The sequence below is a fragment of the Akanthomyces muscarius genome, chromosome 4, assembly GCF_028009165.1.
Source record: "Akanthomyces muscarius strain Ve6 chromosome 4, whole genome shotgun sequence".
In the NCBI taxonomy this organism is placed as follows: domain Eukaryota; kingdom Fungi; phylum Ascomycota; class Sordariomycetes; order Hypocreales; family Cordycipitaceae; genus Akanthomyces; species Akanthomyces muscarius.
In genome coordinates this window covers 2,153,890-2,170,868 of record NC_079244.1, presented here as the reverse complement: position 1 = coordinate 2,170,868, position 16,979 = coordinate 2,153,890, and the positions used below count along the sequence as shown (strand labels likewise).

At 54.4% G+C, this 16,979-nt stretch overlaps 5 protein-coding genes across 5 annotated transcripts; 2 read left to right on the top strand and 3 right to left on the bottom strand.

Annotated features, from left to right (window-relative positions):
* Positions 1-193: 193 nt before the first annotated feature.
* LMH87_011390 (uncharacterized protein) lies at positions 194-2,147 on the bottom strand (the record flags this gene model as incomplete). The annotated part of the gene is made up of 4 exons (XM_056200524.1): positions 194-1,527; positions 1,590-1,810; positions 1,902-1,971; positions 2,075-2,147. 4 exons carry the CDS (start codon positions 2,145-2,147, stop codon positions 194-196), a joined length of 1,698 nt encoding a protein of 565 aa, XP_056052364.1.
* A 1,525-nt stretch (positions 2,148-3,672) lies between these two features.
* LMH87_011389 (uncharacterized protein) lies at positions 3,673-8,441 on the bottom strand (the record flags this gene model as incomplete). The annotated part of the gene is made up of 2 exons (XM_056200523.1): positions 3,673-7,750; positions 7,807-8,441. 2 exons carry the CDS (start codon positions 8,439-8,441, stop codon positions 3,673-3,675), a joined length of 4,713 nt encoding a protein of 1,570 aa, XP_056052363.1.
* A 1,791-nt stretch (positions 8,442-10,232) lies between these two features.
* Positions 10,233-12,500, top strand: LMH87_011388 (uncharacterized protein; the record flags this gene model as incomplete). The annotated part of the gene is made up of 9 exons (XM_056200521.1): positions 10,233-10,278; positions 10,366-10,388; positions 10,448-10,458; positions 10,546-10,575; positions 10,646-10,726; positions 10,782-11,400; positions 11,456-11,533; positions 12,243-12,251; positions 12,483-12,500. 9 exons carry the CDS (start codon positions 10,233-10,235, stop codon positions 12,498-12,500), a joined length of 915 nt encoding a protein of 304 aa, XP_056052362.1.
* Positions 12,501-12,761: 261 nt separating this feature from the next.
* Positions 12,762-15,426, top strand: LMH87_011387 (uncharacterized protein; the record flags this gene model as incomplete). Its single annotated transcript, XM_056200520.1, has 5 exons — positions 12,762-12,926; positions 13,245-13,285; positions 13,351-13,384; positions 13,504-13,848; positions 13,930-15,426. 5 exons carry the CDS (start codon positions 12,762-12,764, stop codon positions 15,424-15,426), a joined length of 2,082 nt encoding a protein of 693 aa, XP_056052361.1.
* Positions 15,427-15,762: 336 nt separating this feature from the next.
* LMH87_011386 (uncharacterized protein) lies at positions 15,763-16,446 on the bottom strand (the record flags this gene model as incomplete). The annotated part of the gene is made up of 3 exons (XM_056200519.1): positions 15,763-15,767; positions 16,005-16,296; positions 16,423-16,446. 3 exons carry the CDS (start codon positions 16,444-16,446, stop codon positions 15,763-15,765), a joined length of 321 nt encoding a protein of 106 aa, XP_056052360.1.
* Positions 16,447-16,979: the final 533 nt, after the last annotated feature.

The window sequence follows — 16,979 nt, the reverse complement described above, 5'->3', positions numbered from 1 at the left end:
TGGCGTGTAATCATCAGAGGCCATATCGGGTGAGAAGGGGTTATCAGAATAATGTAGCATATTTTTTTTGCAAACAAAGAAGAAAACAACTCGCAAAGAGTGTTGAACGGTAGCAGTAGAAAATAAAGAGAAATTTCAGAAACATAGCCGTCGACCCGTGTCACATTCCCTCCCTCTTCATCTCCCCTACACGTTAAAACTGAATCAGGTCCTGGCCAGGTTGCTGTCCCTGCCTTTGTGGTTGCTGCTGCGCGCCAAAGGGGTTGTTTTGCGGCTGGCTGGCCGTCCCGTTCTGTCCTCCGTAGTTGATGTTGGGCATACCTGTAAACTGCTGGCGCATAAACGGGTTGTTGCCCGTGGCATCGGGCTGCAGTCTCGCGGAACCAGAGCCGGCACTGTTCATAAAAACGCCGGGGGCTGTGTGCTGCGCGGGAATTCGGATATCACCAGTGTTGCCATACGTGTCCATGCCGTCACCAGACGCTAGCAAGGCGTTGAGTCTGCTCTCGTGGTCGCTGAGCTCCTTCTTGGGCTGATTGTTGAGGCTGGCTTGAGACTGGTTAAAGTTCATCTGCGGCTGCTGAGGCTGCGCCTGTGGGAATTGTTGCTGTTGCTGCTGCTGGCCAAAGGTAGACAAAGTTTTCTGTTCCGGAAGGGCGGAAAGTGTAGATACGGGAGACGAGGCCTGCGGACGGTTGTTGAACTGGGCGAACGGGTTGTTCGAGCCAGTCTGCATAGGCTTCAGCGACTGCTGAGACTGGTTGGTAGCCCACGGGTTGTTGCTACCAGGCTGAGGCGTAGGTTCCGTGGGCTGCTGAGGCTGCATCTGCTGTTGTGCGTATGGGTTGAAGCCTGTGGGCTGGGGTTGCTGGAAAGAAGGCATCGACTGCTGCTGCTGCTGCTGCTGCTGGCCGTATGGATCCATACCCATGCCTGTCTGCTGCATGCCGAAGCCGTTGTTGTTATAGTTGGGGAACCCGGTCTGGTTGGGCACCATGCCAGTATGATAGGGGTTCTGCATATATCCTGTAGGCTGGCCCATCATCTGGCTCTGATCGATGGGGTTGCCCATGAAGTTGACTTGGTTGCCCTGTTGGTAGCCCTGGTTGAGGCCGGTGGGCTGGGGCTGCGAAGGCTGCGCTGGTTCGTCGAAGCCGAAAAGGGCGTTTGCATTCTGGTCTTCGAGATCGCGGCGTCGTCGTTCATCCTCTTCCTTGCTGAGCTTCAGCGCCTTTTCCAGATCAGGGTCGTCGGCGGAGACGCCCTGTCTACTTTCTCTCTTCTTGCGATCCTCCTCTTCCTGAGCCCTGCTGGCTTCGAGCGCAAGTCTGTATTCGGCGTCGTCTTCTTCGTTCTGCGGGCGTCTGTTGGGCCGTCGCTGGGGCTGCGAGGAAGAACCCATGTGCTCGGGCATGTGCTCCTCCAGGCCGGTAACGCGGGACTTCCAGGACTTTCGGTCGGTTCGCTCAGCGCGAAGACGCTCCTCGTCGAGGATCAAGGATGTGAGCTCTTTGGCGGCGACACGGACTATTGGATGCGCGGGTTAGCCTAAAGTTCCGTTTTCGAGACATATTAACCGAGCGTCATACCATTCTGACCAACATCGCGCCCGTCTTCATCGATGTACTGAAATTCGCGTAGAGTCTTGATGACGTAAAGGCTCTGGCGGGCCCAGGTAACCACGAGCTCGGAGCCCTCGTGCAAACAGTAGTCGAGAACCTTGAGGGCCTTGAGAACGTGTCGCCAATTCTTGCCCTTGTCGTTGAGGCGCTTGTCGAGCATGTCCATAATCTCATAGAATTCGGTCGAGCTGGATGCGTCGGCGAGCGTGGTCAGTTGCAGGCCCCGCACGTATATGCCGCGACAAGAGACGGCGACCAACGGGGGATGGGTGCACTTACGTATTGAACGTCATCTGAGCAATCTCGCTCATCTGCGTGCCGGTCGGGCCCCATGGATCGTTGCTGGTCGCTGGCAGGCGAGAGAGAAAAAGTCAGTACCGGATGCGCCGCTGTTTTGGGGGAGGCGGGCAGCTCGCATGCGTGCCGCAGTAGCGTGGGCAGGACAAACGAACCTTCGCGGACCTTGGCCTGAATGCTCGAGTACCCATGGGTCACATTTTTGATGCTTCGCATAACCTTGGACATGGTGGGCGACTGTGATGCCTCGCGAGAGGGCTGCGGTGCTGTGCTTGAAAAGGTAGCAACGGTGGTTTCGGGAGGGCCGCGAGCGTCGTCACTACCTCGCCGACGCTAAGCCGAAGCGCCGGGCTGTCGAGTCTATGATGTCGCGCGGGCTGTTATTTCTGGAGAGGGCGAGTTTGCTGGCGGGCGCAGCGTTTCCAGGAGGAGCGGTAGCAGGCTGGTAATGAGCCTGGAGAGGATGTTGAAAATAGTAATGGTGGAGGAGCAAAGGCTGGCGATGTGTGCGTTGGTGGAGAGAATATCCTCAAGAGGCCGGGGATGGAATGAGCGGCGTCTGGCTACCTCTTTGCGGTCGTGACTCGTGGTGGGTGTGGCTTGGAGGCTTGGAAAGACGGACGGCGCCTTTGTTGCCAGCGCAAAGGCCAGCGCAAAGGAGGAGGTCAAAGGCGTGTCACAGAGCCTTTCAGGCCGTCACTCTTGGCGCTAATTCCAAGCTTAATAGGGCCAATCTTGCACCGGATCCCAGACGCTACAGCGGATTCTACAGTGACACTGGTGTAGGTACTGCTGTACCAAGGTAGCGAGCAACAGCGCTGCAATGCAGGTGCGGGCCGCTGTGGCGCCCGTGGCTCCAGGCCCTTTGTACTTGGACGCCGCCCGAGCCTGGGACGCCATGTAGATTGCAATTTACATCAATACATAGATAGGTAGGTAAGGCCATTTTGATGGTCTTCCTGCCTTGCCAGTGCCCCAACCATGCCCAAGTTGCCAGAGGATCGCCACGGGTTCGCAAGACCTCTCCCCTGTACGTCGCCGCAGCTGCATCTACCCAACATCAGCCCACTAATGCAGCGCTATTATGCAAATACACATGCATCTCGTCCAATCTGACTAGTGTACAAAATTCTGCGCCTAATGCCAGGTACTATTCCAGCAGATGGGAATGGGCAACGAGTGTTACACGCAAGCTGGAGAGGCGACCCGATGACGACTACCCCCAAGCTATCCTAGGCTCCAAAAGTAAAAGCGGCCGCCATGTGGCAAAATGGGCGACTGCGCCGACACAAAACTGCCGCGCGAGGAACACGCAAAAATGGGGGGAAAATAGAGGAAATGGAAGACGCTAAAGTAGAACATCACCTCTTTTGAAAATGTCGGCACTGGAGCTGCGCGCGACTTGACTGCAACCCCAAATGTGTAAGCTCGCATCTAATGGGCACTGCCACGCACCCGTCTTGGCAAAGGCGTATGTGCCGCCTCACCTTCCACATCTATATGCCGTTAAATTGATAAAAAGTAGAAATTTCAAATTAGCCTGTTTCTGAGCAAAGACACATCTTTAAGCTATCAGTCAACCAGGTATCCGTGTATGTATATAAAAAGCAAATGACAAAAAGCAGAAACAAGACTTGAAGCTCTGTATCAAGATGAGCCACCCAATTATATAGTTGAAACGCCCGTGTATCGAAATATTCAAAAAGCAACCCGAGACAATGCTCGACACCACACATATATACACACCGCAGTCTTACTTCTTGCCACCTCTCCCGGCCGAAGCCTTGCCAGCGGTGGCCTTGCCTCCCCAGCGAGGCTTGGGACCAGTCGGCGCCCCAGCATGCTCTGCGCTGTCGGCGGCGTCCTTGCCTTTGCCCGACTTATTTCCACCGGCAGTAGCATTGCCGCCACCACCACCACCGCGGCCTCTTCGTCCGCGCTTACTGCCACCGTCGCCTCGCTCCTTGGCCGGCCTGGCGGAGCGTTGCGCTTCCTCCTCCCGTGCGCGACGGCTTTCCTGATCCCACCACTCTTGGAAAGCCTGCTCCTGCTGAATCTCCTGCAGAGAGCGTTTAGCCACGGCCTCCTTGACCAGCTCCTGCTCACGTCTCTGCTGCCCAATAATGTCTGCCAGCGTCGCCCCTACAAGCTGCTCTTCTTTGCGCTCTCGTGTGATGTACGACTTGGAGTGTGGGACAAGAGGGCTCGCCGCCTGCTGGCTGCTAGACGCAGACGAATCTGCCACGGCACGGCGGTTGCGGTTCTGTCCGGAGAACTTGGTATCGGGCGATGCGGTGCGGCGCTTGGCTTGAGGCCCCGTTTCAGCAGCAACAAGGGGCTTTGTGTTGGGCACTGGCCCGCGACTTTGAGCTTCGGAAGCCATCGCCTCCTGCAAAGATGTCTTGGGAGCCGGAGATGCTGCCTTCCACGGTGCTGGCTGGCTGCCCGTTGACACAGGTTGCCATGGCTTGGCGCTTGGCTTCTCGTTTTCTGCCGAAGCTTGAAGCTCTGCTTGCTTCTGCATCTGTCTCTTGCGTTCCTTTTGTGACATTTTGGCCGGCGTCTTTGGCGACGGGGCATCCTTGGATGCCGCCGCCAGACTTGTTGTTAGCGCAGACGTGGGCCTTGGAGACTCGGACAGGATGCCTCGTAGATCCAGCTTTGTAGTCGACAGAATTGGCGAAGCCCAAGGGCCGCTTGCTTTCCGCGCTGAATGATTGGCCGGCGTCGTTGGCGTGCGGCTCAGGTTTCGAGACGCCGAGAGCGCCGACATAGGGGCAGGAGAGCTGGGTGACTTGGAGAATGAGACTGGGTGTTTCCTCTTGGATTGCTGCCATGCTGCCTCCGGAAGTTGTGTCATCGGCTCCACGTCCAAGTCTAGTTGGGGAATAGGAGACAGCGCGTCTGGAGAAGACCCATCGCCATACTTGGCCACATCCTCGTCCATATCAAAGATGAGATCTCCATGTGATTCTTTCGGTCGCAGACTAGGGCTGAACGGCTCGTTGCGAGCAAAGCTAGACTTGCGTCGGCTCGCGTCAGGCGTTCTCGACAATGCCGCTACCTCGTCCAAGCTACCGAAGCGTGCGCGATACGATGAGGACATTTTCTTCTCCGCTTCTCGCTGGGTAGTCTTGAAGGCGAATTCCTTGACACGGCGTTGACGCTCCTCCTCAATATCAACTAGAAGATCTGGGAATTTTTCATGCAGAAGCAGCTCCGCGCGTCCACTCCGCACAAATGGGAGTCGGGCGAGCTGGTTCTCGCGAACAACCTCGTCAAGATCTAGTAGTACCTCCTCGTCCATACCGTCGAGGTTGCCGTTTTCCAGCATGTTTTCCAGCTGCAGGCAAATGTACTCTAGTCCAACATCCTTGAACTCAGTTACTGAACAGACACTAATCTCATTCAGCAAGTTGGCAATGTTGCGTGTGGTAACGAATTTGCCAATGACAGACTGGCAGGCTTGCGAAAGTCGGTCAAGCATCAGCTCGTTTGCCGTAGCCATGACATCCAGGACAATTTCGGAGAACTCGTCCAAGGATGCAGAAGTTACATCCTCAAAAAGATCGACCCCAAGATCTCCGTAAATATACTGAATGACCATCATGAAAGTCTCCGGGTTCACGTGCTCAAGATCAACTTCGGTGAGATCCTCAGCAGCTTGACCTAAGCGTCTACCGGTAAGCCATCCACCCTGTGAGCGACCGTGGAACATGCCTTCGAAGAACGGACACCGCCGGCAAACAAGCTGGCTATGAACAGGAAATTGTTCACCATCGAGCTGCACCATAATATCACCATCCTCGAAAAAGCGCCTGTCAGATATGACGCCCTGAAAATCCGAGTCCAACGAAGGTTCAACGCTGCCTTGCAAGCGAGCGGCGCTTTCAAGCTTCATCATTTGTAGCTTAGTAGCCACCTTCATAAGCTCGGCTCTGACTTGTCGGTAACGGTGGGCCATGGCAGGTGCTTCTTTGGTGCATTTCCAAACAGGCATCATAGTGTCAAGGTATGAGAATACCACGATGTTCAGTAGAGTGAGTATATCAATCTGCTGAAATTCAACCAGAAGTCTGCCCCCATCTTCACTCAAAGTAAAGACATCTTCATTTGATTGGCTGCCGTTGCGACGGTACTTGGAAAGAGCAGTAAGTACGACCGGACTTCGGGCAGAGAGCAGCCAACCGTGTACCGGAATTTTGACATCTGGGGCAGCTGTGGTGCAGACAAGAAGATCAAGGTTTTCAAATTGCGGCGAGCCGAACTGTAGCAATTGTGCAAGGTCTGCTTCAATGTCCGGTGATTTCAGCAATTCGTGAACAACAGAGCCTTGCTTTTCTCTGACAATGGCTTTGTCCCAAGCTTTGCGAGAATCTTTCGGATCTGGCTTGGGCATGGATGCTTCAAATCCATTCAGGCACAAAAGCGAGCCAATGTCATCCCAGATCGATGCCTTTGCAACAGAAATTTCTTCGGCCATGACCTTGCTATCGTTGCGTATGGCAGCAAAGGCGCCAAAAGTCGAGCTTCGGACTTTTGTGCAGTTGGTAATGTATGGAACACGCTCGAATTTGAAGTCTTTCTTCTTCGCACCGGCGCCAGATAGCATCTTGCCCTTGGTACGCTTCACTCGCTTCCATACAGCGCCAGACTCGGTGCAAATGATGACGGAGCCATGTTCTCCGACGCTCATAGACGTGACACCGTCCTTGCGAGAATCCCATACACATTGTGGTTGTGATACTGCGCCTTTGATCTTCGCTGGGTTCGTGGTGGAGCCATTGGGTTGATCAAGCTCGCCTTTGCTATTAACAGTCATGGTAAACAGATCACCGCGAGACGTGACAGCAGCAATGGTGTCTCCACCGGATGCAATGGAAACGATTTGCTTTCTTCCCGACTCACGTCTGTTGGCATATGACGACAGGTTGTAGTTGGCAAATACATCAGGGGTTGGAAATTTGACCAAATTGTAGCCGTAGTTGGTAAAAACCCAGACGTTGTGGTTAGCCAGCAAGACTGTGGTGGCCCTGTCAATGGCAGATACCATGAGGATCGGCGCTGTCAATAGAGACGCGGCCACTCTGCGTGGCGTGGCTTGAATATCAAGAGATCGAGAGTCGGCATCCATGAGTGCAAGCTGTCCTACGTTGCGACCCCAGCAGAAAAGCGATGTTCCAGTATGGGCAACGGAGTGGAGGGTAGATGCAGCGATGCCTTGGACCAGTTCCTTCTTGAGCGTTCCAAAAACTTGACGCGGCACCAAGCTCATGGGTTCCTCGTCAGCTCTCGTTGGAGGGGGTAGAGCGTAACCCAGTTGCGAGTCGGAGTTGAGACCCCATGTCCACAGCTCACCGTTGCCGGCAATGGCCATTGAGTGATTCTGTCCAAGGGCGACTTGCCGAATCTTTTTGTCGGCTAGCGGACCCTGAACAGAAACAAATTTGAATTTGGTGTTTTCATCTCCTAGTCCAAGACGCCCACCTCGACCTAGACCGGCGATGAACAGGTTGCTGACAGGGTCCGTCGTCAAAACGGCAGTGTGCAGTTTGGACATGGCCACATCTTGAATGATGAGAGGGCGGCTGCGGACCATGATTGGAATATCTTCAATATCCAACGATGAAGCGACAAATTCCGCATCTTCCTCTCCTAGATAAGAATCGTAAAACTTGCGCAAGAGGCCATCTGGACGTTGTAGGTTGATGCGCTCGGGATATTGGCGATCATCTTCGTCACCAACACCGAGGGACATGTTTCTGTTGCTTCCAAAGATGAATAATTCGTCTCCTTCGTTGGCAGAGGAGCCAAGATGGGTAGACTTTGCGCTGTTTTAAGTCATTAATAAGCGGCCAAGAGACTCATGATATTGGGTCAAGCTCACAGTTCGTTGTAATCTCCTGTACTGTCTCCACTGTCAGAGTCATTGTCAGAATCTTCGTTTATGTCGCCTCGGTTCAGGGACCGGGTGGCGATTGTCGAGTTGTAGACGTCGAACGGACTGTTTCCCTCGTGATCTTTGGTCTTGATGAGTCTTCCAATTCGTCCCGTGGACGCTGCTGTTCCAGAAAGGATGTTTTCGCGTTCTTTGGCCAGAACGATGCGCGCAATGGAAACATTTCCGCAGTATAAGGATCGATGGAGGGCATTCCAGCCGCTCTCTGGGTCCTGTACGTAAAGATCGATGGAGGGATGCTCGACGAGAGCTTGGACGAAGTCGCGGGCGGTCGGGTCAGTCGAAGAGGCGGCGCGCAAGAGAACCGTGAGGCCGGCATGGTCGCGACTGTTGATTTCTGTCTTTCCAATAGCGTTGGCCGAGTCCTTTGCCTTGGCCGAGGCTTTGCGCGACTTGGGCGCGAGGCGTGGCGAAGAACTAAAGCCGCCGGGACTGGGCCAGCCGACGCTGCCAATCACTGGGCTCTTGGATCCAGCCGGAGCTGCAGACCCGGCAGGATCCAATAGACGCCGAAACTTGTCGACATCGTTTTCCCAGTAGTATTTCCACAGCAAGTGACTCATCGGCAAGTCGAGAGGTCGGACACGAGCTCTACACGCTTAAAAGGGCACCTCGCTGTGGTTCTCAGGGACCACGGCTTATTTAAAGGTGCGATTTTGAAGCGTGTGAAGAGCTTGCTTGAGCGTTGGGGAGGGCCTTGCCCTGTTGTGTGCGTCGCGTGGTAGGAGTCGGTGCTCAGTGATGCGACGGCGCGATAGTGCGAACCCGGAGATGTGGAAACGAGGTGTCGGAATCGACGGGAATAGCGGGTGGAGGGATCGTAGTAGGTTTCGAAGCGGCGGACAGAGAGAAGTCGCGTTGGTTTCTAAGTTGGAAGATTAAAAAGGTGGGAAGGGTGTGTGTACGGAGGATGTTGATGGGATGGGAATGGATAGGCTGTCGCGATGATGCGCATTGAGAGCTCTTTAATTAACGGCTAATACAGACTGATTCGGGATGGTGGGGTGTTGCTCTGCGCGTCGCGGGCCAGCAAGCCCTGTAGCACTAATAAAGGCAGGCATGTGCGGTGCGCAGGCTAAAGTGGTGCGGAGTACCTACGGATACCTGGCGAGTACATGTGCTGACGGTGCAGGAGCCAGCGGGGTAGCGGTGCATTCGGGGTACCTGCAGCCAGCTTCTGAGCTTCTGTAGCAGCAACAGCGGGGTGCAAGTGTGCTACAGGCTACAGCCATACTAACGTTAGGTACCTACAGGCTGTCCCTCGCACAAGCTTTCCACGCTGTCCAATCGCCTCTCAGCGCTGCCACCTGTGCTGCCCTCGACGGCCGATGGGCTTCAACCGTGGCGTCCGCAGGCACTCGCGCGTAGAGCGGCCGGCGCGCCGTTGAGAGACACATGCTGGCCATCGCTGGCTGCTATTTGCCAGCGCTGCATGCGGAGCCGCTCGCCTCGTGTGCCTCGTGATGTTGATTCTTGGAGGCTTGGACGTTTCCTGTGCCTGTTTACGCGACGCGTGGATCATGACGACAGGAATGGGCAGGTGGCAGTTGTTGGAGGTGAAGCTACCCGAGATGTTCCGACTATATGTTCTCCGGCTTCAAGAATTGCGCTTCGTCGGTCGAGGATAGCGCGACAAGCCGTAATGGCATAATAAGTCTTGAACCAAATTGTCGTCGTATCGCGGCCGGCCATCTCGCCGAGGAGCAGCGCGGGGAAGCATCTGCTGGCACACGCTGGGCTATCTATACAAACGATCAGGCTAGTAGGTATAAACCAACACGATATGCATGCATACCCATGTAGCCAACTATGCTTCAGATTTAAAACAAAAATAATAAAATACTTGCCCCCCAGCTTCCCCACACTATTACTTCAATTACCTCACCCCAATTACTACATCGCGTGCGCACTAGGTCCCCAGGGTCAGATTACGGACTGCAGCTTATCTCTTATCCGCTTACAGAGTAGGTACCTTGGGGGTTTCGACCCTGCGAACACTCTGTACCTGTAACTCGGCAGACAAGAGATGCTCCAGCGGCGCAGTCCCCTGTAAACGGCTGCGTACAAGCGGCACTCACCAGCCAGAAAGCCGCTAAATCTGGGCTCAGCGGCCTGTCGCCGGCCCAGCTTGTGTGCTTGCCAGCTAGGTACGCCGCCGACGCCGCCGGGCCAAAATTCCCGCTAAACATTTCTCTGTGACCCGCCAAGATCTGTCTCGGCCTGCTTTCTCTGCTACGATTGCGCCCTCTCTCCGACCTTTCACCGTTTGTCCGTTTTGCCCTCCCAACATCCGACGCCGTTTCTTCTTCTTTTCCCACGCAAAAAAAAGCCAATTCTTGCAGCAGCCGCCCACCATGGTTGAGGAAAAGCCCCTTCCCTTCCAGTACCAGTTCGCCGCCGGTTCGTACCTGTCCGCCATCGTCGTCGTGGCTCTCGTGCCGCTTGTGACCGTTGACAGCTGATTTGCTAACAATTCTTCTTCCGCAGGCGCCATTGCCGGTGTCTCTGAGGTGAGCAGCCTTGCAGATAGATACTAATGCGATTAGACGCTCATTGATTTCCTATCTAGATTCTGGTTATGTGAGTTTTTTCTCTCGCTCACGCGCGCAACTCCGGTGTTGACGCCGAAACCGCCGAAAACATCCCGCTAACCAGTCACGCGCCCAGGTACCCATTGGACGTTGTCAAGACCCGAGTGTATGCTTGCTTCCCTACGACCTCGAACGACGGACCTTGCGAAAAGACGAACAAGCTAACATGCGGTTAGTCAATTGCAAACTGGCGCCGTTACCGGTGACACCTACAATGGCATGGTCGACTGCTTCCGCAAGATTATCAAGAATGAAGGGTACGGCACGATCTCGACCTCCAGCCGAATAGCAAACCACTGACAGCCAGCCCAGCTTCTCCCGCCTGTATCGCGGCATCTCTGCCCCCATCCTTATGGAGGCGCCCAAGCGTGCCACCAAGTTCGCTGCCAACGACGAATGGGGCAAGGTCTACCGCAAGATGTTTGGTGTCAACCAGATGAACCAGTCGCTCTCCATCCTGACAGGTGCCACGGCCGGTGCCACCGAGTCCTTCGTCGTCGTTCCCTTTGAGCTTGTCAAGATTCGTCTCCAGGACAAGGCCTCGGCCGGCAAGTACAAGGGCATGGTCGACTGCGTCGTCAAGACAATCCGCAACGAGGGCGTCCTCACCATGTATCAGGGTCTCGAGTCCACCATGTGGCGTCACATTCTCTGGAACGCCGGTTACTTTGGCTGCATTTTCCAGGTCCGCCAGATGCTTCCCCAGGCCGACACCAAGAGCGGCAAGATGACCAACGACCTCATCTCCGGTGCCGTTGGTGGTACTGTCGGTACCATCCTCAACACTCCTCTGGACGTCGTCAAGAGCAGAATTCAAAACACCCCCAAGGTGGCCGGTCAGATCCCCAAGTACAACTGGGCCTTCCCCGGTGTGGCCACCGTCTTCAAGGAGGAGGGCTTCGGCGCTCTCTACAAGGGATTCCTCCCCAAGGTAAGCTTCTCACAGAATTATCGCGAGCACATTAATGGATGCTGACTTGGGCCAGGTTCTCCGTCTTGGTCCCGGAGGTGGTATTCTCCTTGTTGTCTTCACCACCGTCATGGATACTTTCCGCCAGTGGCAAGTCTAGATTCTCCCAACGAGCATGAAAAAAAAGTCAATTTTCTCTTTCTTTGCAGCCGAGCTGAGCAATCACCATCTCGGGGCCATGTAGCATGATATCAAGATGTGTTTGGAGCATGAGAAGAAAAATATGAATGAGCGCCCAAGGATACCTTCTGTACATATGACTGGTGCGCGGGCGTGTTGTTGGGGCCCAAGACTTGGCTGAACCTGCAAACTGGTTTTCTTATGTTGCCTTTGGTCGAAAGGATGGGAACCATGAAATTTGTGGCTATGCAGGGAGATGTAGCATCAGCAATGAAAAAAAATCACAACCCTCACCCTGGCTAAGCTTCATTACTTGCCTGTGTCGTCCGTCGTGTGTTGGCAGTCGTGTGTTGGCTGCCACGACTGCCAGCTGCACGCCGGCATGCACACAAACGCACATACGCAGGAGAATCTAGGAAAGCAAGACAAACGATAGAGAGCCTATCGAGTATTAACCATCTTTATTTTCTCTGGATTGCGCTTCATTCGCCACTGGGCACACCACTTATAAATACCTTCCCTCCTTCCATTCCTATTCTTCTCCACCACCACACACACAACTTCAACACATCAACACACTCTGCTGCATCTTGTCATAACATTCTAAAACTTCAATTGACTTTTGCTCTTCGCTGGGCTTGAGGTGTGTTCCTTCTCGTGGTCCCCTCACTTCTCTACTCCAGACTCGCCAGGTACGTCTCGATTTATCTTCACTGCGCTTTGCGTCCTCCACTGCCACACTCGCCCGATGACGCAGGTGCCTCAATTGTCTTTTCACATTGGCTCTGTGTGATCTAACTTGTCGTTGTGGCCTCCAATTGCGGGTGTTGCCGTCGTGCAAGCAACCGTCCTCTCTCATTTCCCCAGCACTATTTGGTCTCTAGACCTCACTTGCTTGCACCATACTGACTCTCCATTTACAGTGCCCTTCAGAGCTTTGAGGTCTTTCTTTTTTCTCTTCCAGATTTCCCACTCAGTCCAGGACTTTTTTTTGCAGTTGCTTACTTTCTGAGTGATCTCTACCGGCCGTCTTTCATCCTAGCTGGCTGCATACCAAAGCTGGGCCCTCATCGCCATGGTTGATCTTGCCCAAAATGACGACGCTGCGGACCAAGCTCCAGTCATGAACGACGGCGATACCCAACATGATGACGCAGATACTAGCGCATTTCAGGGACGGATCCATTCAGGCGCGGTGAACAATGAAATCGTTCCACCGAGCGACCCGTCACGAGCATGGCGCGGGTGCCAGCGCGGGAGCCAACCATGGGATGAACCTGGAGATGAGCCTGGGGATGAGCCTGGAGATGAGCCTGGAGATGAGCCTGGAGATGAGCCTGGAGATGAGCCTGGAGGTGAGCCTGGAGGTGAGCCTGATCCGAGTTCATCAGATGATGACGATGACGGCAACGACAACGACGAAGACGACGGCGATGGGGATGCAGATAACGACTCACAATCAGATGTGGACTTTCAAGGTGATTGCTTGAAAAAGTGTGAGCCTCCGTTTAAAAATCGGAGAGAGGTTGCATTCCGCAGAAAGAGAATTATCCTGCGACTCCGAAGTCAATTGGCCGGCTCCAGAGGGCGAGAAAGGAACCTGAGGATTAAGAATGCAGCCTTAAAGCAGGAGCTTTTTCAGACGAGACTGCGGCTGGCTGGCTACGAACAAAGTGGCCGAACAGGCCGAGCAGGCCAAACTAGAAGACCAAGGAAAACCAAAGCGGTAAGTAATTGACAAGCAACTGGGCACGGCAATACCGCGATGAGACAAAGCTAACCGGAACGTAGACATGGCCAGAGAGGCTTGCCCAAAAGCTGCTCGGTCGGTCCACAGAATCCGCCGGCGAAATTTACAAACTGGCTTGCAATGAAGAAAACAGCTCCTACAAGTATCTCTATCCTGGGCTGAAGCTCAGGGGGCCATCTCTAACTGAGTGGCAGGAGTATCGTGTCAGGCTGAGATGGACGGCTAGCAATAGCACTTGGACTGCGCCGATACACAACGCCACTCCATCCAACGGCCGCAAACTCTTTTCAGAGTTGCCCTCCGGCTTTCTGAGGGACCTCCTTCGGCACCTTCTTGTCTTTGACGGCAAGCCTGTTCACTGCGTTTCGCGCCTCGACCCCCACTGCACCTCGGGCTTCCGCCTAGACTTGCCCGCTGGTATGGCGGCGCTTGACACGCAGGGCACTGGATTGAACCTGCTACACCGCTTCCTTATTGGCAACGGCTCATTCAGTCTCACCTGCGAGATCCCCCCCAAGGTGCTGCTGGCCCCCCTCGCGGTAAACAGTCAGTGGCACTACATTGGCTGCAACCTCTTCTACAGTCTCAACAAATTCTGTTTCTCATCCATTGGCGAATAGGGTCGCTTTGCGCAGGGAATCGGTAACCGACTGCAGAGAGTCCAACTGATCAGCCTCTTCTGGATTGGCAATCAAGATGTCTGCTACGCCAAGAATGGTCGTGGCAAGTACACTTCGCGCCGCACGCACGCGCTCAGCTACTTTCCCCAGGCCATCCGTGCCAAGCATATTGAGCTCTACTTTCGGGAGAGCGACCCTTGGTATATGCGCAGAAAGCACGAGCCGCGCGGCATGATACTCTACCACAAGGAGCAGTCCCTCAATCAACCAGACATGCGCCTGCTGCGAGACATGCACACTGTGCAAGGCCTCATGAACATCAAATGTCTGCGGGGAGTTCACTCCATCAGGTTCTACGACTACGATCAGTACGACCAAAATGGGGAAAAGGAAGTTTGCATACGCAACCACAACTTTGTCCGGCAGGTAAATGAGGAGACGGAGCGCGACAAGGCCCCCCAAAAGAAGAGGCTTGCGGAATTTCAAAACCTTGGTCCTCTCGTCGCGTCTCGACCCAGTACCGCGGATTTTCTTTGGGTCAAGAACGCAATTAGGATGGAGAGAGAGAGGAACGGAGACCGACCGGAGGATGAGCCAGAGGATGAGATGGATGACGACAGCCATGGCTTGACTCCCGGTTTCAATGGCAACAATGGAGCAGACAACGATGACAATGACAGCGACGGTGACGGACACTACCCTCGCGGAGGCAAACAGTGCGCCCGATACGCCAATGGCGCAACTTCGACTCAGGCCCGTGTTGTTGAGGTCGGAGATGACGATGATGCGATCATGGACGACGCACCTTGGGAAGAAAACCAGGGCGATGACGAGATGAGCGACAACGAGCAGGATGGCGACAATGACGGCGATGCGGTCATGGGCGATGCTAGCCAAGACGAATATGAGTTCGACGATGGCTACGACGATGAAGATGGCTACCATGGCGCCCCCCTCCACCCCCCTCCCCGCCCTGCCGCTCCAGGCGGACACAACGACGCCTCTCCTTCGCTCTTCATCGACGGAGTGTCGCCCCAGCGAGACCCGAACCCGGGACAGTCGCAGCCGGCTTACCGATTCTCCCCGACCGAGGGCTTCGCCACTACTACTGCCGCCGCGGCCGCCCCCGGTGAGGTGGGCGAGCAGAGTCTCTTTGTCGAGGACCACGATGCGGATGACGCGGAGCAAGGTGGTGCGCCTGTCGTCGGTCCACCGCCGCAACAGGCCTGGGAGAACACACCGTCTAGTGATGATGAGGACGACGAGGGCAAGAAGGAAGAGAGCACCTCGGATGATGATGGCAGCGGCGATGAGGAGAAGGAGGAAGATGGTGAGGAGGAAGGTGGTGAGGAGGAAGGTGGTGAGGAGGAAGGTGGTGAGGAGGAAGGTGGTGAGGATGAAGGTGGTGAGGAGGAAGGTGATGAGGAGGAAGGTGGTGAGGATGAAGGTGGTGAGGAGGAAGGTGATGAGGAGGGCGAGGAGGAGGACCAGATATAAGTATCCATGATTTTTTGGGACTTTTGAGCATCCAAGATGACTCGCGCTATTTGCTCTAACGACTTTGCTGCCTTTGTTTCTGTTTCCTGTTTCCTTCAACGAATTTACGACTTGATGGTTGTTTTTATATTCCTGATTTACACTGCGACATGTTTGGCGGCATCTGGATTTGCTTTGCTCTTCTATTTCTCTTTTGCTATTTCAGGACGACGGATTATTCTCGACTCATGGTCCTTGGCTTGACATCTAGCACACGCATCCATTTTTTTCTTTTTGTTTCTAGTTGCAAAATCCATCGGGGGGATTATTTTTTGCCATTTTGATATTAACAAATAGCTACACTAGGCGTTTTTAGTTAACGTGCATGATTTTTTTTTTCGAAATTTCCAAATCAATAGCAGATGAAACACCATTTTCCAACGTATAAAAGACCTCTGTGAACTAAATATGCAATGCTTGGGTAGGGGGAAAGGGGTTTATGGCGATAATTTGCATTTCTGTGAAAACGTCAAAACAGTCTGTTTTCTCTATACAATTTCTTTTTATGCTTCGGTATGTCCAAATTGAGATTTACCAACCCCTTCTGGTGGTGCCGCGAGGCTCAAACCCGGCTCTCTCTGAGCCGGTATTACTTCCTGTGTTTACACAGCCCCGTCCTTCTTCAAGGCTGCGTCGACCTTGGGCGTCCATCTCCGAGAGCGTGAACATGAGAGGCTCGTCGCCGACCGACTCGTCGTCGCCACGGACAAGGCGGCTGCTGCCACTGCCGGTGTAGCTGCCCCGAACAGACTGCGCGAGCTGTGGTGGCGGTGTCTGGCCACGGCCAGCGCTCATTCCAGTATATCGCTTTCGCTGAAACGGCGACGAGGACTGCGCAACAGAGATCAGACCGTCAGGAGGAGTTTCTTCTGTAGACCCGCGCAGCATCGCCGTTGAAGCACTCGCAGATCGAATCTCAGGCGCAGGCCGTAGGCCGCTGGGAGGGCTTTCACGAACAGTGGGCTCTTCCTCTAGTTGCATTTGGCGGCCAAGAAGCGTGCTGAGAGTCGGGGGTTCTCTGTCTTCTGCCCCCAAGCTGATGCTTCGATTAGCAAAAGCCAAGTCAGTTTCGTCGTCATCAACCGCCACTCTGGTTTGTTGTGCAACTGAGCTTGACCGTCTTTGATGCGAGCTGAGACGGGGCGACAGTGGTATGTCAATGGCAGTGGTGCCCTCCTGAGTAATTGTACTCTGGCGACTTGATTCCGGGATTGAGGGGCCTCTTGGGCGTGTTCCTCGAGAAACTCTTCTAGCGCGCGCTTCCGAGTGATCGACTATCGAATTTTCACTAAGGCGGGATGGGATGGCGGGCGTATGGGGGGTATGCGGTGAGACAGGCTTGCCAGGTGATGATGAAGACGGCGACATTGATGCCGGTGCGACCATTCCAGGTACACTTGTTAGCTGTCGGCTGGAGGAGCTAGACGAGCGCTGCAACTGCATAGACGACGTCATGGAATCGCCCAGAGCGTTGTTCGAATCCTTCATCAGGTGGAACCTGGACAGCTGTGCAA